The 27,906-nt window shown below is 40.9% G+C and overlaps 1 protein-coding gene across 1 annotated transcript in view; it reads left to right on the top strand.

The window, feature by feature from the left end:
• The window catches only part of GXYLT2 (glucoside xylosyltransferase 2), an 88,295-nt gene that overhangs the window by 43,891 nt on the left and 16,498 nt on the right, over positions 1–27,906 (top strand). Inside the window, exons 6-7 of the mRNA XM_027121477.1 lie at positions 23,562–23,813; positions 25,065–25,188. Of these exons, the coding sequence (XP_026977278.1) occupies positions 23,562–23,813; positions 25,065–25,188 (376 nt within the window). The remainder of the gene's footprint in view (positions 1–23,561; positions 23,814–25,064; positions 25,189–27,906) is intronic.

The raw sequence follows: 27,906 nt of genomic DNA on the forward strand, positions 1-27,906 counted from the left end.
ATGCATGTTACTAAGTGGAAGAAGCCAATTTGAAAAGGCCGAATACGATATGATTCCAACTATATGACATTGTGGAAAAGGCAAACCTATGGAGACAGTAAAAAGTGTTTGCCTGGGGTTTGGAGAGGCGGAATGGATGAATATGTGGTGCTCAGAGGATTTTTAAGGCAGTGATAATATGCTGTATGATATTATAATGATGAATATATGTCATTACACCTTTGTCCAAACCCATAAAAGCTATAACACCAAGAGTGAACCCTAATGTAAACTATGGACTTTGGGTGATTATGATGAGTCACTATCTGTTCATCCCTAGTAACAAATATACCACTCTGGTGAGTGACGTTGATAATAGGGGAGCCTATGCTTGTGTGGAGGCAGGGCATGTATGGGATATCTCTGTACCTTCCTCTCAATTTTGTTGTGAACCTAAAACTGCTAAATATATATATATATAAAGTTTTTTTTAAAATTCAAGACACCCAAAATATCCAAAACAATCTTGAAAAAGAAGAACAACCTTGGAAGACTCTCACTTCCTGATTTCAAAATTTACAACAAAAGTACAGTAACTATGCCAGTGTAGTACTGGCATAAAGGTAGAGGCATAGATCAGTGGAAGAGATTTGAGAGTCCAGAAATAAACCCTCATATTCACAGTCCATTTATTTTAGACGAAGGTTCCCAGGCAATTCAGTTGGGGAAAGAGTAATCTTTTCAACAGATGGTGTTGGAAGAACTGGATATCCACATTCAAAAGAATGAAGTTATATTCTGTACCTTATACTATACGTAAAATTTAATTCAAATGGATCAAAGACCTAATATAAGAGCTGAAACTATAAAAGTCTTAGAAGAAAATATAGGAGTAAATCTTCAAGACCTTGGATTAGACAGTGGTTTCTTAGATGTGATACCAAAAGCACAAGCAACAAAAGAAAAACTAGATAACTTGGACTACATCAAAATTGAAAACTTTTGTGCTTCAGAGAGCACCATCAAGAAAGCAAAAAGATATCTACAAAATAGGAGAAAATATTCGCATATCATATATCTGATAAAGTACTTTTCTCTAGAATATACAAAGAACTCTTACAACTCAGTAATCAAAGACAAATGACCCAACTAAAAATGGGCAACGGATCTGAATAGACAGGTCTCCAAAGAAGATTCAAAAATGGGCAATACACGTGTGAAAAGATGCTCAATATCATTAGTCATCAGGGAAATGCAATCAAAACCACATTGAGGGGCTTCCCTGGTGGCGCAGTGGTTGAGAGTCCGCCTGCCAATGCAGGGGACACGGGTTCAAGCCCTGGTCCGGGAAGACCCCACATGCCACGGAGCAACTAAGCCCGCGAGCCACAACTACTGAGCCTGCTCTCTAAAGCCCATGAGCCAAAACTACTGAGCCCACGTGCCACAACTACTGAAGCCCACACGCCTAGAACCCGTGCTCCGCAACAAGAGAAGCCACCGCAGTGAGAAGCCCGCGCACCGCAACAAAGAGTAGCCCTGCTCGCCGCAACTAGAGAAAACCCATGCGCAGCAACGAAGACCCAACGCAGCCAAAAATAAATTAAAAATAAGTTAATTAATTTTTTAAAGATGCATTGAGATGCCACTTCACACTACTAGGATGGCTTTAAACAAAAAGACATAGTAGCAAGTGTTAGCAAGGATGTGGAAAAATTGGAACCCTCATGCACTACTCGTAGGAATGTAAAATGGTGTGGCTGCTTTGGAAAACAGTCTGCCACTTCCCCAAAAGATTAAACATAGAGTTACCATATGACCCAGCAAGTCTACTCCTAGATAATGGAGAGAAATGAAAACACATGTACACAAATATTCATAGCAACATGATTCATAAGAGACAAAAGATAAAAGATGGAAGCAACCCAAACATCCATCAACTGTTGACTGGATGAATAAAATGTAGGATATTCATACAATGGAGTAATATGTTGCTGTAAATAGGAATGAAGTACTGATACAAGCTACAACACTGGGTGTGCTTTGAAAACACTACGCAAAGTGAAAGGAGCCATTCAAAAAAGGACATATATTCTATGATCTTATTTATATGAAATCTCCTAAGTAGGCAAATCTATTTATAGAGATAGAAAGTAGATTAACAATGGAGAAAAGACAGCCTCTTCAATAAGTGGTGCTGGGAAAACTGGACAGCTACATGTAAAAGAATGAAATTTGAACACTCCCTAACACCATACACAAAAATAAACTCAAAATGGATTAATGACCTAAATGCAAGGCCAGACACTATCAAACTCTTAGAGGAAAACATAGGGAGAACACTGTATGACATACATCACAGCAAGATCCTTTTTGACCCACCTCCTAGAGAAATGGAAATAAAAACAGAAATAAACAAATGGGACCTAATGAAACTTAAAAGCTTTTGCACAGCAAAGGAAACCATAAACAAGACGAAAAGACAACCCTCAGAATGGGAGAAAATATTTGCAAACAAAGCAACTGACAAAGGATTAATCTCCAAAATTTACAAGCAGCTCATGCAGCTCAGTATCAAAAAAAACAAACAACTCAATCCAAAAATGGGTGGAAGACCTAAACAGACATTTCTCCAAAGAAGATGTACAGATAGCCAACAAACACAAGAAAGGATGCTCAACATCACTAATCATTAGAGAAATGCAAATCAAATATACAATGAGGTATCACCTCACCACGGTCAGAATGGCCATCATCAAAAAATCTACAAACAATAAATGCTGAAGAGGGTGTAGAGAAAGGGGAACTCTCTTGCACTGTTGGTGGGAATGTAAATTGGTACAGCCACTATGGAAAACAGTAGGGAGGTTCCTTAAAAAACTAAAAAAAAAAACTATTATACGGCCCAGCAATCCCACTACTGGGCGTATACCCTGAGAAAACCATAACTCAAAAAGAGTCATGTACCACAATGTTCATTGCAGTTCTATTTACAATAGCCAGGACATGGAAGCAACCTAAGTGTCCATCGACAGATGAATGGATAAAGAAGATGTGGCACATATATACAGTGGAATATTACCCAGCCATAAAAAGAAATGAAACTGAGTTATTTGTAGTGAGGTGGATGGACCTAGAGACTGTCATAGAGTGAAGTAAGTCAGAAAGAGAAAAATAAATACCGTATGCTAACACATATATATGGAATCTAAAAAAAAAAAAAAAACGTTCTGAAGAACCTAGGAGCAGGACAGGAATAAAGACGCAGATGTAGAGAACGGACCTGAGGACACAGGGAGGGGGAAGCGTAAGCTGGGACGAAGTGAGAGAGTGGCATGGACATATATACACTACCAAATGTAAAATAAATAGCTAGTGGGAAACAGCTGCATAGCACAGGGAGATCAGCTTCGTGCTTTGTGACCACCTAGAGGGGTGGGATAGGGAGAGTGGGAGGGAGACACAAGAGGGAGGAGATATGGGGATATATGAATACTATAGCTGATTCACTTTGTTATAAAGCAGAAACTGACACACCATTGTAAAGCAATTATACTCCAATAAAGATGTTAAAAAAAAGAAAAGAAAAAAAGAAAGTAGATTAGTACTTGCCTAGGGCTACAGGTTGGGCGAAATGGGGAGTGACTGCTAGTGGGTACAGAATTTCTTTTTGAGGTGCTGAAGATGCTCTAAATTTAGATTCTGATGGTGGTTGCACACCTCTGTGAATATACCAAAAACCACTGAATTGTTTACTATGAATGGGTGAATTCTCTGATGTGTAAATTATGTTTCAATAAAGCTATTAAGAGAGGATAAAAGCATGGTCTCTAATAACTCTATCATAAAAATCGTGGTGTATATTTTGACTGGCCCCTCATGGTTCATGTTCTTGTCCCTGAACAATTACTGTGGCCAGGAAAATAGGATACTCTGATTAGCCCAACTTAAGTCACATTCTCTCCTTTGGACGACAGGGACCAATTGCATCGGAACCATATGGATTCAGTTTTTCCACAGGAGAGAGGGTAGATATAATGTTTATATATATATATATAGAGAGAGAGAGAGAGAGAGAAGTAACTTTTCTTTGCCTCAATTTACTTATCTGTAAAATGGGAATAAGAATTTTACTAACTCATAGTGTGGTGAACACTTAAATTAGTTAATAAATGTAACACCCTTAGGAATAATGCACAGTACATAATAAGTGTTATCTGTAATTCTTATTATTATTGCTGTTATTATGAGTACTGATAAGTAGCATCAAACTACTGAGATCATTAACTGTTTTCCGCAAAGGACCTTATCTTGCTTAACAGCACCAAAAGTTTTTTCCGTCTAGTTGTCCAAGCCATAACCAGCACAGAACAATTACAACATGCCCCAGCAGAGGATGCTCCTATTTTGATATCAGACACATCGTAGTCTTTTTGACCAACATGATTACCATCTTAGTAATTCTGGAATTACCATGTTTGTTATGAAGCATAGTACAAGAATCGTGACTAATATTTGTTGATTACTTACTGTTACATAATTCTTTGATTGCAAGCAATTATAATTGACTTAGGCTGAGTTAATCAGAAGAGGACTTGATTGGAAGGATGTTAGGGACTCTCAGAATGGAAAAGAAGTTTAGCACACTAGGCTTGTGTCTGATTAGAGACTGCAAGCAAAACATCTGATTTATATTCGTTCTTTCCCCAAACTATACTAAAATGGATAATTAATTTTTTAAGTAGCATAAACCTTCTATTCTAGGATAGAAAGTACAGAAGAGGAGGCAATTAAAGCTTGAAGTAGATTTTACCACTAAGTTGGTGGTAACCAACTTAGTCTGCTTGAGACATCTGTATCATTAACCAGCAATGGAGAAAGCCCAGGAGCAAATAACTCACATGACACAATCCCAAAAGGCCAGTGAACTGGTGGCATCAGCCGGAATTGGCAGTGAAAATATGCCTAAAATCAGTGGTTTCATTGCAAGATTCTTTGAGAAACACTTAGACCCCCAGATTGCCAATTTTACATCATGTAACTGGGATTCCGCCTCTCTCTTTCCCTGGGCAAAAGATTGGCGGTTCCATTTCTAGAGAAGATAAAATAGATTATTTCTGGACTATAGGAATCCAGGCACAGTAGTGGGCATCATGTTGAAACATGAGGTTCAGTCTAAAATTTAAATATGAATGCTGAGACCACAGACCTTTCCTCCCATATAGCTCTCAGAACCTTGCAAGGAAAATTATGTCTTCCAAACAGGGATTTGAAAGAAATATCTTTGGGGATTTAAGGACACTGACATCAGGAGTTTCCCCATTAAGGTGGCCCAGCCAGAGCTTCCTACACTGAAGCATACAGCTGACAAGTTCCCTCCACATACTTCCAAACTCCTCTTAAATCTCAATGGAAATCCAGAAATCACTAGATATTTGGAGAAACCCTCTACTAGGAAAGACAGAGGTCAAGACAAATAAAGAGAAAAACATCAATATAGAGGAAAACATCAATATGAAGGATGAATGAAACTTCTAAAAAAATTATCATCAGTATTCTCAGAGAAATAAAAGAAGGTATTACATGAAGAAGCATAGGATTCTATTTTAAAAATGAAACATTTAGGGACTTCCCTGGTGGCGCAGTGGTTAAGAATCCGCCTGCCAATGCAGGGGGCATGGGTTCGAGCCCTGGTCCAGGAGGATCCCACATGCCACGGAGCAGCTGAGCCCGTGCGCCACAACTGCTGAGCCTGTGCTCTAGAGCCCGCGAGCCACAAGTAGAGAAAGCCTGCACACAGTAACAAAGACCCAACACAGCCAAATATAAACAAAATAAATAAATTTATTAAAAAAAAACATTTAGAGGATTTTAAAAACCTCATAAATTCAAACTGTGGTAGTAGAAATGAACAAATCAATAGAATTGGGAGAAAAAGGTTTTTATTCAGAAAGTAGAATAAAAAAACAATAAAAACCAATGATATGGAGGATAGCAATACAATGTTTAGAAAATTAGAGGATAGATCAAACATCTAAAGAACAGGAGCCCTGGAAAGAGAACATAGAACACAAAGGATAGGAAATCAACAGTGAAACTAATTCAAGAGAATTTCGGGACTTCCCTGGTGGTCCAGCGGGTAAGATGCCACGCTTCCAGTGCAGGACACCCGGGTTCGATCCCTAGTCAGGGAACTAGATCCTGCACGCATGCCACAACTAAGAAGCCTGCAGGCCGCAATGAAGATCCCGAGTACTGCAGCTAAATTCTCTTCCAGGGTAAGAAGTCAGTAGATGAGGCATATGTGACATAATGAGAAATATACATTTGGTCTCTGGTCCCGGTTCCTGACACAGAGTTCCTAAAACCCTTGTAATTTCTTGAATAATGGGTGTGATAGAGGCATCTCACATAGAGCTTCTTAGTCCCTTGGGATTTCCTGGTTAATAGGCATGTCTTTTTTTTCTAATGAGGTGACTCTTGGTGGGCTTCTGGATGGGGGCCGGTCACTAGAAAGACCAAGCCATGATTGGAACTTTCAGCCCTACTCCCCATCCTCTAGGAGGGGAGAGGGAGATTGGAGATTGAGTTAATGATTGATCATGCCTACGTGATGAAGCCTCCATTAAAATCTGTAAACGATGAGGTCCAGAGAGATTTTGGATTGGTGAACGCATCCATGTGCTGGGAGGGTGGTGCAAACGTTATGGAGACAGAAGCTCCTGGGCTCAGGACCCTTCTGGACCTCACCCTACGTAGTCAGTGTCATAACTGAATTGTAGGACAGCCAGTTGGTGTCTGGAGTGTTGGCGAATTGGTTGGTGTGGGGGAAAGCCCCACACATTTGGTGCCAGAAGTTGTGAGTTCAGAGAATTGTTTTTCTTTTAGCGTGTTATTTAGAGATGTGGAGGTACCTACCCAAAGAATCAGTTTTAAAGGATTGGAATTGGTTGTTTTTGGTGAGAGAGGGAAATGTGGTGGGAGATGTTGAGGACATTTTTTATGTATTTGTTCATATGTCTGTTTGTCTGTCTATCTACATTAAATTATTTACCAAGCCTTTGTTAACGGTTCGACCCTTGTGTTTCTCAAATACTAGAAAATTACTCACTGGTAACTCTTGAAATCAGTTTAGTGGCTAATGATCAGTTCTTTAAAAAATTAAATAACTAAAGTAGTATCAAATAAGGGATATGCGTTACTATAGTAAGGACAAATATATATTTGAAAATGTTTCTGTTTTATATATTTATGTGTGCATGTACTACTAGTATCATGATATAAATGCATGTCTTACTGTGGGGTGCAGTTGAAAACAGCATGAGAAATGAGGCTTTAAGACAGGACTTCAAGACATACAACTGAAAGGGGAGATCTGAATGGTTGGTGGTCAATGGCCAGGCAGTGACTGTCACACTAGAACATTCTGGGATCCTCAGGTTCATGATTTCATCAACTCTTCACTTTTTGAGGAATGTACTGATTGGTACCATTTTTTTCTAACAAGGAAACTGAGGTTGAGGGAAGTTAATCATTTTCCTGGAGTAAATCTTAGAGCCTGGATTGGAGCCCAAGTTTCTCCCATAGTATAGTCTTTCTGCCCTGCTTCTTGTAGTTTCTAAATGCCAGAATTTTCTCCTGTATTTGTAGAAAAGATTCCCAAAAATTTCCAAAATACCTCCTTTGGAAGATTCCCTGGAACCTTCCATCCTTATCCGTTAAATGGGTATAGAAATAGTACACATGTCTTTGTTCACACTCACTTGTTCAGTGAAGCTATTGTATTTAAAATTGCTCCCCTCCCTCACTTTATTTTTTCCTCTATGCTACTATCTTTAAAGTTAGAATACTACATACTTTACTTATTCGTTTTATTTTTGGGTTTCTCTCACTAACATGTAAGCCCTATCATGGGAAAGGTTTTTGGTCTCCAACAAGTAGAGTAGTGCACTGCACATATTAGCGGAAGGCACTCAGTAAAACTATTGGGATGTTTGGATGAGAAAGAAGGAAGGGAAGGAAGGATGGAAGGGTGGGAAAGAGGGAGGGAGGATGGACATCGGATGCATGAATGAATGGACTTACAATAAGGGCTTTACCAAGTTCATCAAAGGGTCGTAGAGAGGATTTGAAGATTTAACATAACTTGCTAGACTTGAACCCAGTATATGTTCAGTACACGTTAGTTGGATTTGATTTCAAATACAAGGAAAATGAAAACATTTGTCGAAAACCAGTCCAATTCGAGGGAAGAGCTACAGTTCCTTGTGACCCAGTGATCCTGTTTCCAGCAACTCCCTAGCAGACAGCATATTCTCTGGGACAGCATCATCTGACTAAGAAACTGGTCTCTGCTTTAAATGACAGTTGCCAGGGCTAACAGGATGTCTACAGCCTGCAGGAGAAGATAGTGTGTACTTGCTGGCCGGGATTGCAACACCTGATAAGAGGAGGAAGCAAGCCAAAGGGATGGAAGCAGATGGAAGATCTGAGAGAGCCATTATCTCAGAGCATGCCAGAGAAACCAGACACCTTCAGTAACGCAAGGCCTGTGGAAAACGTCCTGCATGCAGTTAAAACAGCTGACCCAACAGCTGAGATGATGAAATCAAAGACCAAACACAAGCTTGACGAGCCAGACTTTTAGGAGAAGCGTCCTGAACAAAGCCATCATTGATTTGCCCAACTCAGAGGCAATCTGAATCTTGTTTGCATGGAGATCAGAGATTAAACTGATCAGAAGAGTCTACTGCGTTGATGGGAACATGTGTGAATGTAGTAGCCAGGACATGGGTACAATCTGCTCTTTGTTAAAACTTCACAAAAATGAGTATGTAAGTTATATATCATTCCACAAGAGGGCACAATAGAGGCAAAAATAAAAATGGATGTAATTTTTCTCCTGGGCCACTGCATTTTTTTAAAAATTATTTATTTAATTAATTTATTTTTGGCCGTGTTGGGTCTTCATTGCTGCGCACGGGCTTTCTCTAGCTGCGGTGAGTGGGGGGCTGCTCTTCGTTGCAGTGTGTGGACTTCTCATTGCGGTGGCTTCCCTTGTTGCAGAGCACAGGCTCTAGGTGCGCGGGCTTCAGTAGTTGTGGCGCACGGGCTTAGTTGCTCCGCAGCATGTGGGATCTTCCCGGACCAGGGATCGAACTCATGTCCCCTGCATTGGCAGGCGGATTCTCAACCACTGCACCACCAGGGAAGCCCCCACTGCATTTTAAGCTAGCCATTTAGTGACCCTGAAAAATCTCAAAACAGTTTAAGTGGTGCGTCACTATTTAATCAAGAGTGGATATTTATTTTTGTACAAGTTCCCAATGGAACAGGGAAGAAAACACTATATGGGAATGATACATTTCAAGTGTTCATAATTCTCTCCCCTACCTTAAACTATTTGCACATTATAAAGGATGTTTGAGAATATGTAGAATCAAACAGAAAGTTCTTTGTTCTCTGCACATCCAAAACAAAAGGGAAATATCTGAAAAGAGAAAATTAGAAAGTATGTATAGAGTGAATCCATTGGTATTTTTAAAAATCCAAAAGTATGTGTTGGTGGGAACATAAATTGGTGCAGCCACTATGGAAAACAGTAGGGAGGTTCCTTAAAAACTAAAAATTCAGTTACCATATGATCCAGGAATCCCAGTCCTGGGCATATACTGGAGAAAAGTCTAATTCAAAAAGATACATGCACCCCAATGTTCATAGCAGCACTATTTATAATAGCCAAGACGTGGAAGCAACCTCAGTGTCCATTGCCAGATGAATGGATAAAGAAAATGTGATACATATATACAATGGAATATTACTCAGCCATAAAAAAAGAATGAAATAATGCCATTTGCAGCAATATGGATAGACCTAGAGATTATCATACTAAATGAAGTAAGTCAGAGAAAGACAAATATATGATAGCACTTATATGTGGAATCTAAAAAATGATACAGATGAACTTATTTACAAAACAGAGACAGACTCACAGACATAGAAAACAAACTTATGGTTACCAAAGGAGAAAAGGGTGGGGAGGGATAAATTAGGAGTTTGGGATTAGCGGATACAAACTACTATATGTAAAATAGGTAAACAACAACATCCTACTATATATAGCACTGGAAACTATATTCAATATTTTGTAATAAACTATAATGGAAAAGAATATGAAAAAGAATATATATATGTATATATTTGAATCAGTGTGCTGTACACCAATAAAACACAACATTGTAAATCAACTGTACCTCAATTTAAAAAAATCCCAAAGTATGTGCATTTGTGTGTGTGTATATATACACACAAACATTCATATACATAAACATTCATTCAGTAATACTTATTCAGCCCCAACTATGTGACTGGCCCTAGAAATATGACTGTGAGCAAGTTATCCAAATGTCCTGCTTTCACGGAGCTTACATCCTAGTCAGGGAAGAATGACAAAAACAATTAAAGTTCATTTCAGGTAGTAATAAGAATAATGGGGGAAAATTAAAGTGTTTAGAGAGTGATGGGGAGTGGGGCTCTCTGAGGAGGTAACAGTTGAGTTGAGATCTGAATTCCTGGCCTTGCAAAGGTCACATATATAGATAAATGTGTAGAAACTGTCTGGGGTGATATTCACTGAACCGTTATGGTTAGTTAATGCAGAAAGAGGAGAGAGGGTTGCAGGGGCATGGAGTGATGGTGTGGTGGGGATAGGCAGAAAAAGAAAAATTTGAATTTCTTATTCTGTGGATTGCTAAATTGTCCATACTTTTATAACACACAAGCATGAATTTGTATATTGTATAATTTAGACAATATTTTAAAATGGCAAACCAGTCAGAAAAAAAAAAAGAGCATCAAAGCTTTTCGTAATGTATAGAAACTTTTTGTTCACATTTGCAAATACATACAGGCATGCCAGAATTACAGAAGGTGCTGGCCTCTTTCTGGCCAGGTGTTCTGGTTCTGGGTATATTTACATTAATACAAACAGTAAATGTGGCAATGATAACAGAGAAAATGATGATGGTACTGATCTATTTGTGTCCCTGCCATCTGAGTCCCTTCCCTCCTGCATGCCACTCCTGGATTTTTGGTTTCTGAATGATATTCTCATGTGGATTCTCACCCCAGAGCCTTCCCAGAGTCTCTGTAGGATCAATTCGCACCCCCTCAGCCCGGTGTTCAGGGCCCTTTGAATTCTGACCGAGTGCACCTATTAACTTTTCAGCATTATTCCAAATCATGAATTCCCATTCCAGCCAGGCTGCTCTGCCATTGTCTTTCCGAGACTCTGTGTGTATTACCCCCCTCCATACTGTTGCTTGGGGACCACGCCTCTCCACTCTTCCACCTCCAGCCTCACTTATTAAAATCATGCCCAGTAATTCAAAACTCAGCCCAATACCCTGATAATCTAAGCTCAAAATTTTCTGTTTCTTTAACAGATTATTTTTCAAAGGCACATACAGGCTCGTGAGATCAGGTATCAATGTGAATTCATGTTTTTTTAATAGATAGATAGGTAGTTAACTAGATAGATAGAGATATGTATGTATACCTTGGGTAGTATACATACATGTACTTCCTAGAGATCCACTAAGAGAGGCTAGAAGCAGTGACACCCCAGTAGCAATGAGCACACCTTGCACCCAAATCTTGGTTTCTAAATTCCGTCCTCCAATAATAGGAACCAGGGCTGCTTGTAGAACTTGTTGATTCTAGAACAGAGGGCAGGGAAAGTGCAAGACGAGCCTGGAGTGTCTTGTGGTGCTAGAAGGTAAGGATGTGGAAAAAAAGGAAGGGTGTGCATATTGAAAGCGCACAGGAGCCAATCTGAAAGAGCTCCAAATGACCAAAGTTGAAACAGCTTGAGCAACAAAATAAATAATTATTTATTTAAGAATATATATCTGGGCTTCTCTGGTGGCGCAGTGGTTGAGAGTCCGCCTGCTGATGCAGGGGACACGGGTTCGTGCCCTGGTCCGGGAAGATCCCACATGCCGCGGAGCGGCTGGGCCCGTGAGCCAAGATCCAACTCCGCAACGGGAGAGGCCACAACAGTGAGAGGCCCGCGTACCGCAAAAAAAAAAAAAAAGAATATATATCAAATTTTAACCCCCCAATAAAATAATTTTCATAAGTCCATACTAATACAAATAAATAACTGAACAAATAACTGGATGGGGAGAAATGACAACTCTTTCTTACAGAAGAATTCAATTAATGTAGAAAGAAATGAGGGAAATAGAAAATCACCATTAGAATACTACAGTACTAATTACTGCAGGTAAGATCTGCCAGTGAATACTAAAATTAGGGGGTGTAAGTTTAACCAGAAACAGGATATTTTCATGGTTTCAAAGTGTCTCCTTTACAATATTTAGTAATTACCAAGGAGAAATAGTAAGTTTACTGTGAAGAATACTGATAGACAGAACCTTAGCCAGCCAAGGGATCAAGGCTCACGTCACCAGTAACATATTGATATATCAACATCATGTACACCCAGAGACGGGCACACACAGAGAAAGGACACTTCACCTCTGTAGTATTTTTCCTGACAGTGCATACCCTCAGTCTAATCCTGAGAAAACACCCAAATTGAGAGACTTTGTACAAAATAGCTGACCAGTATTCTTCAAAGCTGTCAAGCTCATGAATAGACAAGGAAAGACTGAAGAACTGTCACAGACTGGAGAAGAGAAAGTACTCCGAACAGCTCAAGGCACTGTGAGATACCAATTGGATTTTGGAACAGAAAGAAGACATTAGTGGAAAAACTGGTAAAATCAGAGTAACTCTGTGGTTAATAGAATTGTACCAAGGTTAATTTCTTAGTCTTAACAAATGTTGGGCGCTTATGTGAGATATTAACACAGGAGAAGCTCAGTGAAGAGTACATGGGAGCTCTCTGGAGTTTTTGCAACTCTTCCGTAAGTCTGAAATGATCTCAAAATTTAAAAAAACACACACATACATACATACAGGCACATTCTAGGGGTCCAGGTCAGACCTAATAATTCAGAATCTGGAGGTAGGGCCTAGGAATCTGCATTTTAACCCAGCTTCTTAAATGAATCTCATGTACGCTGAGGTTTAAGAACAATTGCTCTAGCACTAGTCACATCCATCATTCCCGTTGTGAACAAGCACAATTACTGCTTTGTGGTGGATGAAAAACAACATGGTGGAGCACAAGGAGTGTGAGCTTTGGTGTCAGAGAGCCCTGGTTTCATCCAGGTGCTGCCATTTACTAGTGCTAACCTTAGGTAAGTTATTTAAGCTCATCTATTAAATGAGAGTAATAATACCACACTGGCAGGGTTGTTGAGGCACTGGAAACAATGTACTATGTATAGGAAATGGCTGGAATGATGCTTAGCACATAACACGTGCTAAAAAAAACAGAGGGATCATTATTCCTTTATGTTTGTAAGTTACTTTATTGACAAAAATATCTACCGGTTGAATATTTTCTATAGCTGTGTGACCTTGGGAAAGGAACTTAACCTCTCTCTGTCTCAGTCTCCTCATCTATAAAATGGGGGTCATAATAGTACTACCCCATTAGGTTGTCGTGAGGATGAAATGAGGATTAAATTACCATGATTTTTGCGTCTTTCAGATTTCCACTCTGTTTACTAGAGGATCTCTGAGAGGTTACCCAGCCATCAGTGGACATGTCTGTCATTACCTGACCTTCTCCCTTTCCTCAATAATTATTTTCTCTGTAATAGCTTCAAGATAGGTCCAGTGTGCGTTTTTTGAAAAGGAATGTGACATGATGGTAGAGGAAAAGGGAATTTATTTTGATCAATTTGCAAATATGTATTGAAACGTAGAATTTCCTTTTTGTTCTGATTTTGATTTGGAGACTTGGGAATTTTGGTCCCAGAGGAGAAAGTCTAAGAAGCTTGAGAAATTCTATCCCATTCAATTTATCTTTCTGTAGAATGAGAAGGGGTACGGGACCCCAAAAATTTTCCCCGGAATCTACCCCCTTAGGGGAAAGTTCTCTGTTAGAGAGAGGAGGCAGGTGGCAGGGGACGTTGCCCAGGCTCCTTCATTGGCAAAGGTGGGCTCTCGGTCAGCTTTGAAGGACATCTCACCTGGAGAGGTGTGTGCTCTAGGAACGAATTACTCTTCAAAACAGGAAAAGAAGAAAATATAAAGGACAGGAACCTGATAGAATTGTGGAAATTAAAGATCATCTTAGAATAACTCCTGGAGGGCTTCCCTGGTGGCGCAGTGGTTGAGAGTCCGCCTGCCGATGCAGGGGATACGGGTTCGTGCCCCGGTCCGGGAGGATCCCACATGCCGCGGAGCGGCTGGGCCCGTGAGCCATGGCCACTGAGCCTGCGCGTCCGGAGCCTGTGCTCCGCAACGGGAGAGGCCACAACAGTGAGAGGCCCACGTACCGTAAAAAAAAAAAAAAAAAAAAAAGAATAACTCCTAAAAAGAATAACTCCTAGAATACATTTTGTTTAGGGAAATTAGAATTCACAAAGGTAGAAATAGGTGAGTAAACACCATTGAGTACATTGTTTAAAGCCAACTTTATTTGAATTGAAAAAAGGTTAAGAGTGGTATCTGTATTTCGTTTTTTCCCATTTTTATTGTGGTAAGATATGCATAACATAAAATGTTTTAATTAATCATTTTTAAGTGTACAGGTCAGTGGCATTCAGTACATTGTTGGGCAAACCACTACCGCCATCCATCTCCAGAGCTTCTTTGTCTTCCCAGACTGAAACAGTGGCTGCATTTCTTGGGCCTTTCCATGGAGACCTTCGTTTCTTTAGTCATGACCTGACTTAGTGTATATGGAGACTGTGGCTTTCAGACCGTACGGATAAATTGTTGCTATTTTAGTTATATTCAACTCTCTATTTTTCATAAATGTAGGAGATGTTTCCCCTTGGTAAGAAAACAAACAAAAAAATACGTGTTTCTTTGTTACTTCCTCTTGAAACTTGTCCTTTCCTCCTCTCTGTTTCCACTTCCTGCTTTAACCCTCTTTGAATATTTTTTCCTTCTCCTAATTATCACTAACATCATTTAACAAAGATTCCCTCCTCTGGAATTCAGTCCTACTTGAATCTAAATGGCGTTTTTATCTTTGCTTCTGTTCTGTCCTTTGCCTCCTGCAGCTCCCTTTCCATTCCTTTAGCTTTTAGGATCTTTTAAAAATGCTAGTGAGGAACCTAAGTGTTCATCGGCAGATGAAGGGATAAAGAAGATGTGGCACATATACACAATGGAATATTACTCAACCATAAAAAGAAACGTTATTGAGTTATTTGTAGTGAGGTGGATGGACCTAGAGACTGTCATACAGAGTGAAGTAAGTCAGAAAGAGAAAAACAAATACCGTATGCTAACACATATATATGGAATCTAAGAAAAAAAAAAAAGGTCATGAAGAATCTAGGGGTAAGATGGGAATAAAGACACAGACCTACTAAAGCATGGACTTGAGGATACAGGGAGGGGGAAGGGTAAAGCCGTGACAAAGTGAGAGAGTGGCGTGAACATATATACACTACCAAACGTAAAAGAGATGGCTAGTGGGAAGCAGCCGCATAGCACAGGGAGGTCAGCTCGGTGGTTTGTGACCACCTAAAGGGGTGGAATGAGACGCAAGAGGGAAGAGATATGGGAACATAGTTATAACTGATTCACTTTGTTATAAAGCAGAAATTAACACACCATTGTAAAGGAATTATACTCCAATAAAGATGTTAAAAAAAAAATGCTAGCGAGGTAAGGAAATGGGATGATATACATACGAAGTGACTTAGCTGTACCATCAACAGGGGCCTGAAGGGTGACGCACTGGACCACACCCGCAAAAGAATGATATTCAGCATGGTAGGTGTTATGTTAGTTTTCTCTTCAGGAACTTAGGTCTTCTATTCTTCAACTATTCACAGACCTTCTTATTTCTCAGGACCTGTCCTTTCTTCTGCAATCAGCCTTGAAACATACTTAAAGTTACAATGTTTCTGAGACAGTTCAGCCGTTGAATTCCTTACTTTGTGTAAATATTTATTGGATGCCTAATATAGCTATTAGGCATTGCGTTAGGCACATAAACTTTTAGGAGTTAACTAGACCCAGAAGGTCCCTGTCTTCATGGAACTTCTATTGTTATTGGAGGAGGCAAGCAACAGACGAGAAAATAATTTAACAAAAGGCCACTGGTTGCAGACAGAGGTACGTAGAGTGGTGTGATGGGGAGCCTGGAGGCAGAGAGGAAGGAGGCTCTTGGGTAAGCCTTTCTGAGGAGGTCACACCTGAGCTCAGACCTACAGCGTGAGTTAGAGCTGGCCATTCGAGAATGGTAACTGGAAAGCTCTGCCTCACATCCGGGAGGCAGAGGCTGGGGAAGATGCTTATCCTAAATCACAGGAGCTCCCTAGAGCTTAATCTCAGACCCAAGGAAAGGGGGAGAAATGTGAAGTTACTGCTAATTGATTTACATCAACAGATACAATTTGGGGACATCATTAATTTTCACCCTAATCACAGTTTTGATACTTTAGGCAATTATCTAAAAGGAGAACTCACAAACAATGAAACTGAATAAAGCGTCAGGGCTGCACAAGTATTTCATAATTGATAGTGTTTTTCAGCAAATTTGAGTACAGTATCTTCTTTACCTTGGGTGCATTGAATTTCCGGAATGAAGTGAGAAGGAATTTTCCAAAAGATGATTCCATTGTTAAATGAGATAGTTTCTACTTTATGTTTTCTTTCCGAAAGGGGGAAACTAACTGTGTTACTTTCTATCTAAAGAAAGACTTAAGAGCATCTCCCACAGAGGAAACCCTGGCTGTAGGCAAGAAGAGAAGTAGGAGCTCGTTAACTTCCCATTAAGTCCATTTTCCTCCTCACCCTCTGTTGATTTTGACAGTAACTGAGCCATAATGAAAAGTTGTGCTAGGAGGTGAAAGATCACCACTGATAGGAACTCGGTCCCCTGTAGGGACAGAGTGTGTCCATCCTGCAGAGCCTTTTAGGGACCATGGTTCATGTGTAATGAAAGCACAGTGAAAAGTCTTGAAGGGGTTTAAAGATGAAAGTGACATCCTCTAATGTAAGGTTTTTTAAGAAGCCCTCTGGATCTTTCATAACAATCAGGCTCAGTCCATCAGGAAGGTGTATCTACCCTAAATGAGTATGCACCTAACAACAGAGCTTCCAAATCTACAAAGCAAAACCTTGCTTAGAGAAATAGACAAATCCACAATCAGAGCGAGAGACTTCAACACTCCTCTTTTGATAATTGTCTGTTAGTGTGAAAATAAATGATGGCTCGCAAATCATATCTGTTTTTTGTGTGTTTGTTTGGTTTTGCCTGTGCCACGTGGCTTGTGGGATCTCAGTTCCCCACCCAGGGATTGAACCCAGGCCATGGCAGTGAAAGTCCGGAATCCTAAACACTAGGCCACCAGGGAACTCTCCCAAATCATATCTGTTGATGTTAATGAATTTGCAGTAACTTCCTATTTCTCCCCTCTTTCTTTGTGTCTGAAGATAAAACTCCATAGAGCTCCTGTGGTTATAATAAGCAAACAGAAAATCAGTTAGCACCTAGAAATGCTTGACAACACTATCAACCAACTGACCTAATTGGCAGCTACAGAATTTACAGAATGCTCCACCCAACAACTGCAGAATAATAAACCTTCAGCATTCACCAGGATACACCATATGTGGGCCATAAAACAAGTCTCAGTGAATTTGAGAGGATTGAAATCATGCAGAGTGTGCTCCCTGACTACAAGGAAATTAGATTAGAAATGAATAATAAAAAGATATCTGGAAAATCCCAAATATTTGGAAATTAAACAACCACCCTTGTAAATAACCCATGGGTCAAAGAAGAAATGACACTGGAGATTAAAAATCCCTCTGGCCGCTCTGTGAGGAACAGATTGAAGGGGAAAGTGTGTACACAGGGAGGCCAGTGAATGGACCCTTCCGGAATTCTAGGGGAGCTGTAATGGTGCCTTGAACTCAGGGTAAGGCAGTGGAAAGGGAGAGAAATGGGCAGATTCAGATGTATTTTGGAGGAAGAGCATATGGGACTTGCTGAGGATTGGATGTGGGCAATGGGGATAGGAGAGGAAACATCAGACCTCAAGGTTTCTGGTTCATGTCATTTCACATCTCCCCATGGCTCTTAGGATCACGTCCAAATTTGTCAGCATAGCTCCTGATTGGGCCCCTGCCCACTTAGACAGCCTAATCTCTCCCCACCCCTGGCTCCTGGCTCTCCCACTGTAAGCTCCAGCCCCGCCAACCAATTTGCTATCCTCCCTGGTGTGTTGCTCCCTCCTGGTCTCTGGGCCTTTTCACATGCTGTTCTATTTATCTTCAGTACTGTGTTTTGTTTTGTTTTTTTGTGTTTTTTTTTAGCGGTACGCGGGCCTCTCACTGTTGTGGCCTCTCCCGTTGCGGAGCACAGGCTCCGGACGCACAGGCTCAGCGGCCATGGCTCACGGGCCCAGCCGCTCCGCGGCATGTGGGATCTTCCCGGACCGGGGCACAAACCTGCGTCCCCCGTATCGGCAGGCGGACTCTCAACCACTGTGCCACCAGGGAAGCCCTATCTTCAGTACTCTTTGCCCTGCTCTTCACTTGCCTATCTCTCAGCTTAGTTGTCACTTCTGTCATTTTTTTCAATCCAGAATGGTTTAGTAGCCCTGCCAAGTGCTTCTGTGCTACTCCTACCATTAGCCACATCTTATTTTGCTTTGCCTCTTATCTGTCTCCCCCACTAAAGCTCTTTGAGAACAGAGCACATGCCTCATTCTTTTACTACCACCACTACTGCAGCCAGTTACTGGGCTAGGGATCAAGGAACTAGCCATCCTGAGAGTGAGCCCATAAGAATGTCACATAGGATTTGCTGAGTCCTTACTGTGTGTATGTCAGGGGCTTCACATGCATTACCTCTTTTAATCATCCCGGAAGCACTCTGAAGTGAGTGACCAATCCCATCTACAAGATGAGGAAACAGGGAGTTCCCTGGTGGTCCAGTGGTTAAGACTCCGTGCTTCCACTGCAGGTGGCACGCGTTCGATCCCTGGTCGGGGAACTAAGATTCTGCATGCCGCACAGCACGGCCAAAAAAAAGATAAGGAAACTAAGGCTTAGAAGGCTTAAAGCAGCTTGCCCAAGACCGCCGTTTGTAGTAGAAACAGAATCCAAACACAAATGGTTAGATTTCAAACCCCGAACTTTCAACCACAAAGTTGTACTGTCAAAGTTAGAACAAGGTTGCAGCAAAATGAACTTGAAGGAGTGCCGGTGGCCCCTGATAATCTTGTTGCGGGTGGCCAGAGGCAGCTGCCCAGGTTGGGGTGGTGAAGGGAGCCAGAGCAGCATTGTATACAAATAGCTATTGTCTGTCCTCTATTTGCTCTTCTCTAAGAAAACAGAGGCCTCATTTCTAGTGCTAATTTCCATAAGGGAATTAGAATGGCTAATTTTATATCCTTTCGGTAAATATTCCTCTGCCCATTATAAAGTGGCCACAGTGATCCTCTTCAAATTAATACCACCAATAATTGCTGCAGAAATAGCCTCCAGAGACGCAATGTTATAAGAAGAGTGGAGTTTTTCTCCTGGTCTTTTATTTTTTCAGATAGAGTAAAAAGCCCTGGTGCTCTTGTTTTCAGTCGAGGTAATATGTGGATTATGATATTAGAAATGTTCGAAAACTTCAACTTTTCTCAGCTTAACTTTGTTTATATAAAAGACACTTTGTGGTCGACACATGCTTTGAAGTGCTGTGAGCATTGATGTGCATGGTAACTAATTACACTTGAGTTTTAAAAGAAAAAACACGGAGACTTCTTATAGTAGCAACACCGCTATTTACTGAGTACTTACTACGTACCAGCCACTGTACCGAGTTCCCTGTGTGTGTTTTATTTCACTGGATGTTAGTGACAACCCAAAGACAGGGGATGTGGTGGAGGTCTTGCTTTCCACTTTTTATGCATGGGGAACTGAGGAACTTGTCCAGAGTCACAGGGCACATGATGCCAGGATTTGAACTCAGGAATGCCAGACTCAGTATTCCTAAGGACTATCTTCCATTCCGTCTGTGAGATGTACCATTAGGGCTACTTTTGTGTGTCAGTTTTGAAATATGATCTACCTACCACAAAGAGCCCACCAAAACACTTTATGCTTAATTTACCACACTCACACCTCTGTAACCACTACTGTGCTCAAGAACTAGAGAAACGACCATCACCCCAGAAATCCGCCATCAATGCATCCCTTCCTAGGACCACTACAATTTTCTTTATATTTCAGGAAGGGCAGATGCAGAGGAGGAGGGAGGGAGCGAGGCTTTAGCATCTGCCAACTCCAGTACATATGTGCCAGGGCCAGGCAGGTACTTCGGGAGTGACACACATCAGGTGCAATCTCAGTTAAAGGCGATTCCATCATACCTGTTGCTCAGGTTAAAATCCATGGAGTTGCCCTTGACTTTTCTCTTAGTCTCACATTCCACATCCAATCTGTTGCGGAAATCCTGTTGGCTCCATTTCAAACTGTGTTATGGATTCAGCCACTTCTCACTCCCTGGGTTGTTACCACCTGAGCCAAGCCGCCATCGCATCTCACTGGAATTATTAAAATAGCATCCTAACTGGTCTCCCCGCTTCCCCTGTGTGCCCTAATTGTCTTTTCTCCGTGTAGCATCCAAAGTGATCCTTAATCTAAGTCAGACCATGGCACTCCTCTGGTAAAAGCCCTTCAATGGCTTCCATCTCACTGACAGTGAAAGAACAAGTTCTTTCAAAGGCAAACAAAGCCCTAAGTGAAGTGACCGGCCCCCGCTCAGCCCCCGCTCTGCTCCATCCTCATCCCTGGCTCTTTGTTGCCCACTGTGGTCCAGCCGCCCTGGCTCCCTGCTGTTCTAAGAGTGGTCCAGCCTCCGCTATTTGTACTTGCCCTCTTTCTTCTCAGTGAGTCCTTCCCAATATCCCTAATTAAAATTGCAAGCCCCTTCCTACCTGGGACCCCCGCCCCTCTCCCTGCCTTATTTTTAACCAGCTTCTATACTGTATAATCAATATATTTATCTTGCTTATTATTTCACGATGGAATGCCTCCATCCTGAAGGGTTTTTTAGTTTTCCTTTTCCAAACCTTTTTTCAAGTCTTTTTGTTTTCTTTTTTGTTTTGATGAAAGATGGTAACACTTTTATTTTATTGAAGAAAGTGATGATAACTTTAACAATAGTATTGATTTAAGACTGAGAAAAAAATTAATCAAGTCAGTGAGCTTGAATTTAGGGACTAGATGTCTGCATAACCCTTAATTGATTAAAACATTAATATTAATACAGTTTTATTTAGGCCTTATTAGATAATCAGCCATAAAGAGAAATCTGTTCTCTTTCACATGGGTTGAAATAGCTTTCTCGTCCTCTGATTCTCTAATTCTAAATTAGCTTTTTAGTGAAACACTGTGCAGTCTCTCATTTCCTTAAACACATTCTAGAAAGTGACTTTACCGTGTTGCAACTTTATTAGCTCCAAATCCAGCAATTGTTAGCATTATTTGACACATTAACTTGGACAGAACACTTTTCTGTGCATTAGTTTTCCTTCCCAGTAAAATAGGATTGGCAGGATGTTGAGTTCTTTGGGTGGTCTTGAACATCAAAATTGTATTTACATGTGATAAGTAACTTGTATCATGATTGTATGATTTATTATTACTTTTGTAGAGAGTTTGCCCTTCTTCCACAGTACTCTGGAGTTGTGATTTAAAAAAAAAAACAACTCAGCAGGCTAGTGCTAATCTGTGGCAAAGTTTTTACCTGTCCATGGTTAAATAAGAAAAAATAAGTATAGTGTGGTAGATGTTTGTTTAAGTTTGTGTATTCATTTTAAAGAATTCATCCTAATTCTGGAATTAGGATCTTTAAACTGTTAAGACGGATGTCTTCTTTTATGACATGGTAGATGATCATTATTTTTTTTATTTCATTTTATTGATTTGTCAATTCTATTCCTCTAGTAGATGAGGAAGGAAAGATAAATCCTGCAGTTAATCATGTAAGTTTTGAAATTATTCAAGACTGAAATCTCCATGATGCCTGTACCATACAGTGCCCGTGTTCATCAGTTTCAAATATTAGGATCTCAATGGAGTGGTGTCTTAACTTGCCATAACGAAATACCGTAACTGGATGGCTTAAACCACAGAAATTTATTTTCTTATAGTTCTGGAGGCTAGAAGTCTGAGATTGGTGCTGACATGGTTGGGTTCTGGTGAGGACACTCTCCCTGGCATGCAGACTGCTGCCTTCTCACTATGTTCTAATGTAGCAGAGAGAGAGAGAGAGAGAAAGAGAGCAAGCTGTCTGGTGTCTCTTTTAATGAGGACATGAATCCCATCTTGAGGGTTCCACCGTCAGGACCTCATCTAACCCTAATTACTTTCCAAAGACCCCATCTCCAAATACCCTCACATTGGGGAGTTAGGGCTTCAACATATGCATTTTGTAAAGACACATTCAGTCCATAACAAGTGTTGTTGTAGTTTTAGGAGGATGATCCTTCTTTGGTTAAGCTACCTCTAAATTGGGGGAACAATGGCAAAACAAGGCAAAGAACTCTATTACTAACTATGACTTTAAAGTCTCAAACCCCAGGGCAAAATTCTGGTAGACTAAGCATCTAGCATAGCAAAACTTATTTACTTAAGGTGGCTGACTTGAACGATCTACAACAGAGGTTGACAGACCACAGCCTTTGAGTCAAGAATGGCTTTTACATTTCAGATGGTTGAAAAAAAATCAAAAGAAGAAGGCTTTGTGACATCTGAAGATTAAACGAAGTTCCAATTTTATTGTCTCTAAATAGTTCTATTGGAAACACCCATGCTCATTTGTTTATATATTGTCCTTGGCTGCTTTTATGCTAACAGCAGTTTAGTAGCTACAACAGAGCCTAAAATATTTACTCTCTGGCCCTTTAGAAAAAGACGTTCACCAATCCTTGCAGACAAAGCTGGCCAATGACTTGTTTTGCCTGTTTCCAAGTCTAAATCTTAGCTGAAAATACTATTTCAAAAAGATGCAGAGCCATGTCCATCAACACTAAAAGAAATGGATCCAGAAACAGAGTATTTACCCTAAAGCTTGGCATGAGCCAATCTACGGATTGTCCACTTCAAGTAGTCTAATGCTAGCCCTAGCTTTTCCAAGAAAAAACTGAGAAAGACAGATGGCCTTATTGGAGGATGGAGGAGAAGAAAGCCACAGTCATTTGCTAATGTTTTCATTCCTTGCGACGTTCAGCCCTTACCAGATGTAATCCAGGATCCTGGAATTGGACCAATCTGGATCAAGATGGATCTTCCTTTGAGTCTCTACCCTTTGACTGACCCTTATCCCTGAAGTCCAAGGAGAAGGGAGGAATGGAAGCTAAGAGTGGGACCCTTTCTAGCATTAACATTAATCAACAAAATCATTGGCAGTGTTGACTTATCAGGCCGCTTCCTTTGTTTCTTGTTTTCTCCCTCCTCACCCAATACACACAAAGGTGATTTTAAAGGATGTGGACTCCCTTCTCTACGTGGACACCGATGTTCTCTTTCTGAGACCTGTTGATGACATCTGGAAGCTTCTGAGGCAATTTAATTCCACGCAGCTTGCGGCCATGGCCCCCGAGCATGAAATCCCCAAGATCGGCTGGTACAGCCGCTTTGCTCGGCACCCTTTCTATGGCTCTGCGGGAGTTAACTCAGGAGTCATGCTGATGAACTTAACTCGAATAAGAAGTGCTCAGTTCAAGGTAAGGAAGTATGTTATATTTCCTTGTTTAAATGTCGGGATTTTGTCTCCTCAACGGTGACGTTCCAGGAGTGTCAGTGTATTGATTTTGGAAGTAGCTGGCTTGCAGGTGAGAATGGAAGAAGCCAGGGAAGAGAAAAGTATTTGGAGAGTTATGGAATATTTGTTGGCTTACGAGAATTCCAGGTGATTATGGAATTTAAACTGTTCAGCAGAGTTACTATTGGGGAATATTATGTTGCATTTCTGAATTCCATGTTTAAACACTCTGTGTATCCCAGGCTTCAAAAACCCTGGAAAACTTTTTGGAGTTACCCTAGGGATATATTTATGTAAATGTACAGAGATAAACGTACAAGGCTGTTCATGGCCTTGTCTTTTGTCCTAGCAAAAAACTGGAAGAACCTAAGTGAACATCAGTAGAGAACAAGTCAAAAAAATTATCCTCCATTGAAAAGAATTAGATCAAATCTATAAGTGAGATAAGAGCTGTAAAAAATATTAAGTGAAAAAATTAAAATGCAACAGAGCATGATGCCATAGAGGTGATCCCTTTTATGCCTTAGAAACTTCCAGAAGAATATCTAAGAGACTGTTCATTAATTGTGGATACGTCTAGGGAAAGTGGGAGTGGGAATTGCAGGAGGCAGGAGGAAAAATATTTTTACTTTTTACATCTTTGTGTGCTGGTTGAATATTTAGTCTGAATATGTTGCTTTTGTCTTAAAAGTAAATAATTTTTAAAAAAAATTTCTATTGGAGTGTAGCTGATTTACTCTGTTGTGTTAGCTTCAGATGTACAGCAAAGTGAATCAGTTATACATATATGTATATCCACTCTTTTTCAGATTCTTTTCCCATATAGGCCATTAACAGAATACCGAGTAGAGTTCCCTGTGGTCTGCAGTAGGTCTTTGTTGGTTATCTATCTTATATACACTAGTGTGTGTATGTTCATCCCAAGCTCCTGATTTATGCCTCCGCCACATGGGGCGTGATTTTCTGAGCAGAAGCCATAGGCCCAACTGCCAGTTTCTGGTCCATCTACCATCCATGTGTACACCTGTAATCGTCAGCCCTAGTTCTGCTTTGTCCTATGCCTTGAGGCCAACAGGTCCCCTCCTCTGCTGATTTCATTTTCATTCTGGGGAGCGGGGCGGTGAAGGGGAGAACCCGTCCCTGTACATTGATTCTCAGCGGGTGAGATGTATTTGCCGTGCTTTAGCCGCTCTGATGGTTTTCTCTTTTCCAGAACAGCATGATTCCAACAGGCTTGGCTTGGGAGGACATGCTATACCCTCTGTACCAGAAGTACAAGAACGCCATCACGTGGGGAGACCAGGACTTATTAAATATTATTTTTTATTTCAACCCAGGTAGGTTCTCTTTCAAGAATGCAGTTCTCGGAGGATTCCGCCCACCTCGCCCCACAGAGCACATTCCAGCCCGGGCTGTATTGGCGAAGCCTGAATTGTGCCTGTGTCCCCTGCAAAGGGTGCCTTTTCATCGCCCACCCCACCCCCTCCCCGGGGTCTCACGCGGGCGGTCCTTGCGCTGCTGACACAAAAGGCCAAATGTTGAAACCCCCAACACTGGGCTCCGTTCTTCAAGAATATCTTTTAGGTTTTGCCACGCCATTCTTCCAAGAAGTACAGGCAAAATCAGTGGGTGGCATAGAACTAAATGAAAACATTATAATCTAGGCACAAGGCCCGCCGCAGCCTGAACAATTGCTAGATTGAAGGGAATTGATTCTTGGGGTCCTTACAATAAAGTGACTTGTTCAGGGTTAAAAGGGTCTAGAAGACGACTTGGATTCCCACATCCCTCTTTCTTTTCACCTAGGGCTAAAGAAATTCCTCTTATATTGTTAAGTCAGTGTTTGGGTAGTTGGGGAAGGAAAGGAGATGTAAATTTCTGGTCTGTGTTTTTGTATTGACACCTCAAGCTAAAAATTTTCCTTCTTTTCTTTCATCTTTGCTACAACCTTATTTAATGGTATTAAAACCAAAAGCATGTTTTCTCTTTGAGAAAGATCTCTAGGGGAAAAAAGCACTCTTCACCCCAACCTCCTCAGGCCTCTCCTGTGTCTTTAAAAATCCTGAACTAGAGACTCCTGTTTATAAAGACTTCTGTGTATGTACCTTTTTTTTGTTTTTTAACAAAACTCTGAAATCGAACCTAATCTCACATGCCCTTGGATCAAAAAGTAGCAAATCCTGGAAAAGAAAGCGAGCAGATTGATGTGGAATGGGGTGCATTTCTGGCAAAGAGTCCCAATACTAATTCATTTGATGAAGGGGATGTGTTGGCTGTTCGTTTGTGGCATGTTTTAATCCATTTCACTTTGATAGCAACAGGGATCAACGGGGATTTGAAAGTCTGCCCCTCCTTTTTCTTCTAAAGCGGATTTCATCTTTTTTTCTAGGTGTAGTTATACTGAGTAGGACTCTTGGCTACAAATAAAAGGTCCCTGGAGCTAGTCTAAGCACAAAGGATACTTTTTTTTTAATAAGCAAACTGGTGTCCTGTAGAAACCTAGGGCAGAAAGGCCAGCAGGCTGGGCCCAGGACCTAAAGCAGGAGAGGCAAAAGGAAGAGGAACCCAGGTTGGACTTTCCTTCTCCTGGTGAGACTGTGTATTCCTCTCTTTGAAGGTTCTCATTCTGTGCTCAAAGCAAAGTACCAAGGTTTCATGCTCCACGTCCAGCCTTATGGAAAGACTAACTTCATCCCAGTTCCAAATTCCTGGGGGAGAAATCACATGTTGGCAGTGTGGGTCCCCTAGGCCAGGAGCGTGGAGCTAAGGAATCATGGCTGACATTGATTATTTACTGAGTGTCAGGTGCTCTTCTGAGCATTTTCTTATTTAATCCTCGCAACAACCCTGAGAATAGAATCCCCGTATTATAGACAAAGGTACCAAGGGAAAGAGAGTTAAATAATTTGTGGTGTAGCTAATGAGTGCCAGAGCAGGAGCACAAACCCAGGCCACTCCAACTCCGGCCCCGTGTATTTGGGGGTGAGGGGAAGGTCCCAGAGGAGGGTGGATTCTAGAGAGCTGGGCAGGTTTCCCCAAATGCGTCTCTCTCTCCCGCATTATTTCTGCCCTTTAAATATGGCATTTTTTCCTCTGTGTTGTGTGGCTTAAACTCTCTTCCATGAGCCTATCTGTCCATATTCCCAAACTGAGGAATTCAAAACATTTGCATAGTTGCCTCCGCAGAAATCCTCTTAGCCTGTTGCAGATTATTTGAGGACGTGATCAGTGAGTAAATAACACTCAAAGACGGTCGCAAGCAGCTCTGCCCTTAGATGCGAGCCCCTTGTCTTTAATCAGGGCTGAAAACCAGCTGAGTTTAATGGCGTCACACTGCCTGTCTCAGGTCCACTGAGTACAAGGATATTATAAAATAATTAGGAAGTTGTTCTGAATCTTGGGTCTGAGCAGTAGCAAGTAAATAACGGAGCTTCCTAACTTTGGATCAGTGAGTATTAGGGAATTCCTGGATTGTTCTTTGTATGGTCTGCCTTTGATCTTGCATACTTTATCCAGGTACTTTATCAAACATGAGCTCTTTGACCTGAAATCCAGTGATATCCGTCACATTGAAAGGTTTTTCTTTGTTTATATTCATTGGGATCATTTTCTATAAACCAGAACTAACTATATTTGAAAAAAAAAAAAGTGTGTCACTTTTATCCCTGGAAAGGAGAGAGAGAGAATTGGCCATGACTCAGGAGATAAACATGCTTATCGTTATGATTCTTTGGGTTGCCATTGGCGAAGCAATACACACAGAACCCAAGCCCGTATCTAGAATGTTTTTACTATTAGAGCCTCTCGTAGCCAATCCCATCGCTTTTAAAATGTGTTTAAAAGCCATTCGCTTAAAAATGTTTTAAAACTCTTGCTATATAATTAGATAGTAAATGCCTGTGGGTGTGTAATTGCCGTGCTGGGTACTAGACTGACTCACAAGAAGACAGCTGAAGCCCATGGGGGACATGCAGGTAGCTCATCCCACAGGACATTTCCTGGCAGGTGAGCCAAGGCAGCTTCTTCAAGGGGTGAAAGACTGAACTCACATATTT

This window comes from Aethalodelphis obliquidens, unplaced genomic scaffold (genome assembly GCF_003676395.1).
Source record: "Aethalodelphis obliquidens isolate GAN/ISIS:26980383/991018 unplaced genomic scaffold, ASM367639v1 scaffold22, whole genome shotgun sequence".
NCBI classification, from domain to species: domain Eukaryota; kingdom Metazoa; phylum Chordata; class Mammalia; order Artiodactyla; family Delphinidae; genus Aethalodelphis; species Aethalodelphis obliquidens.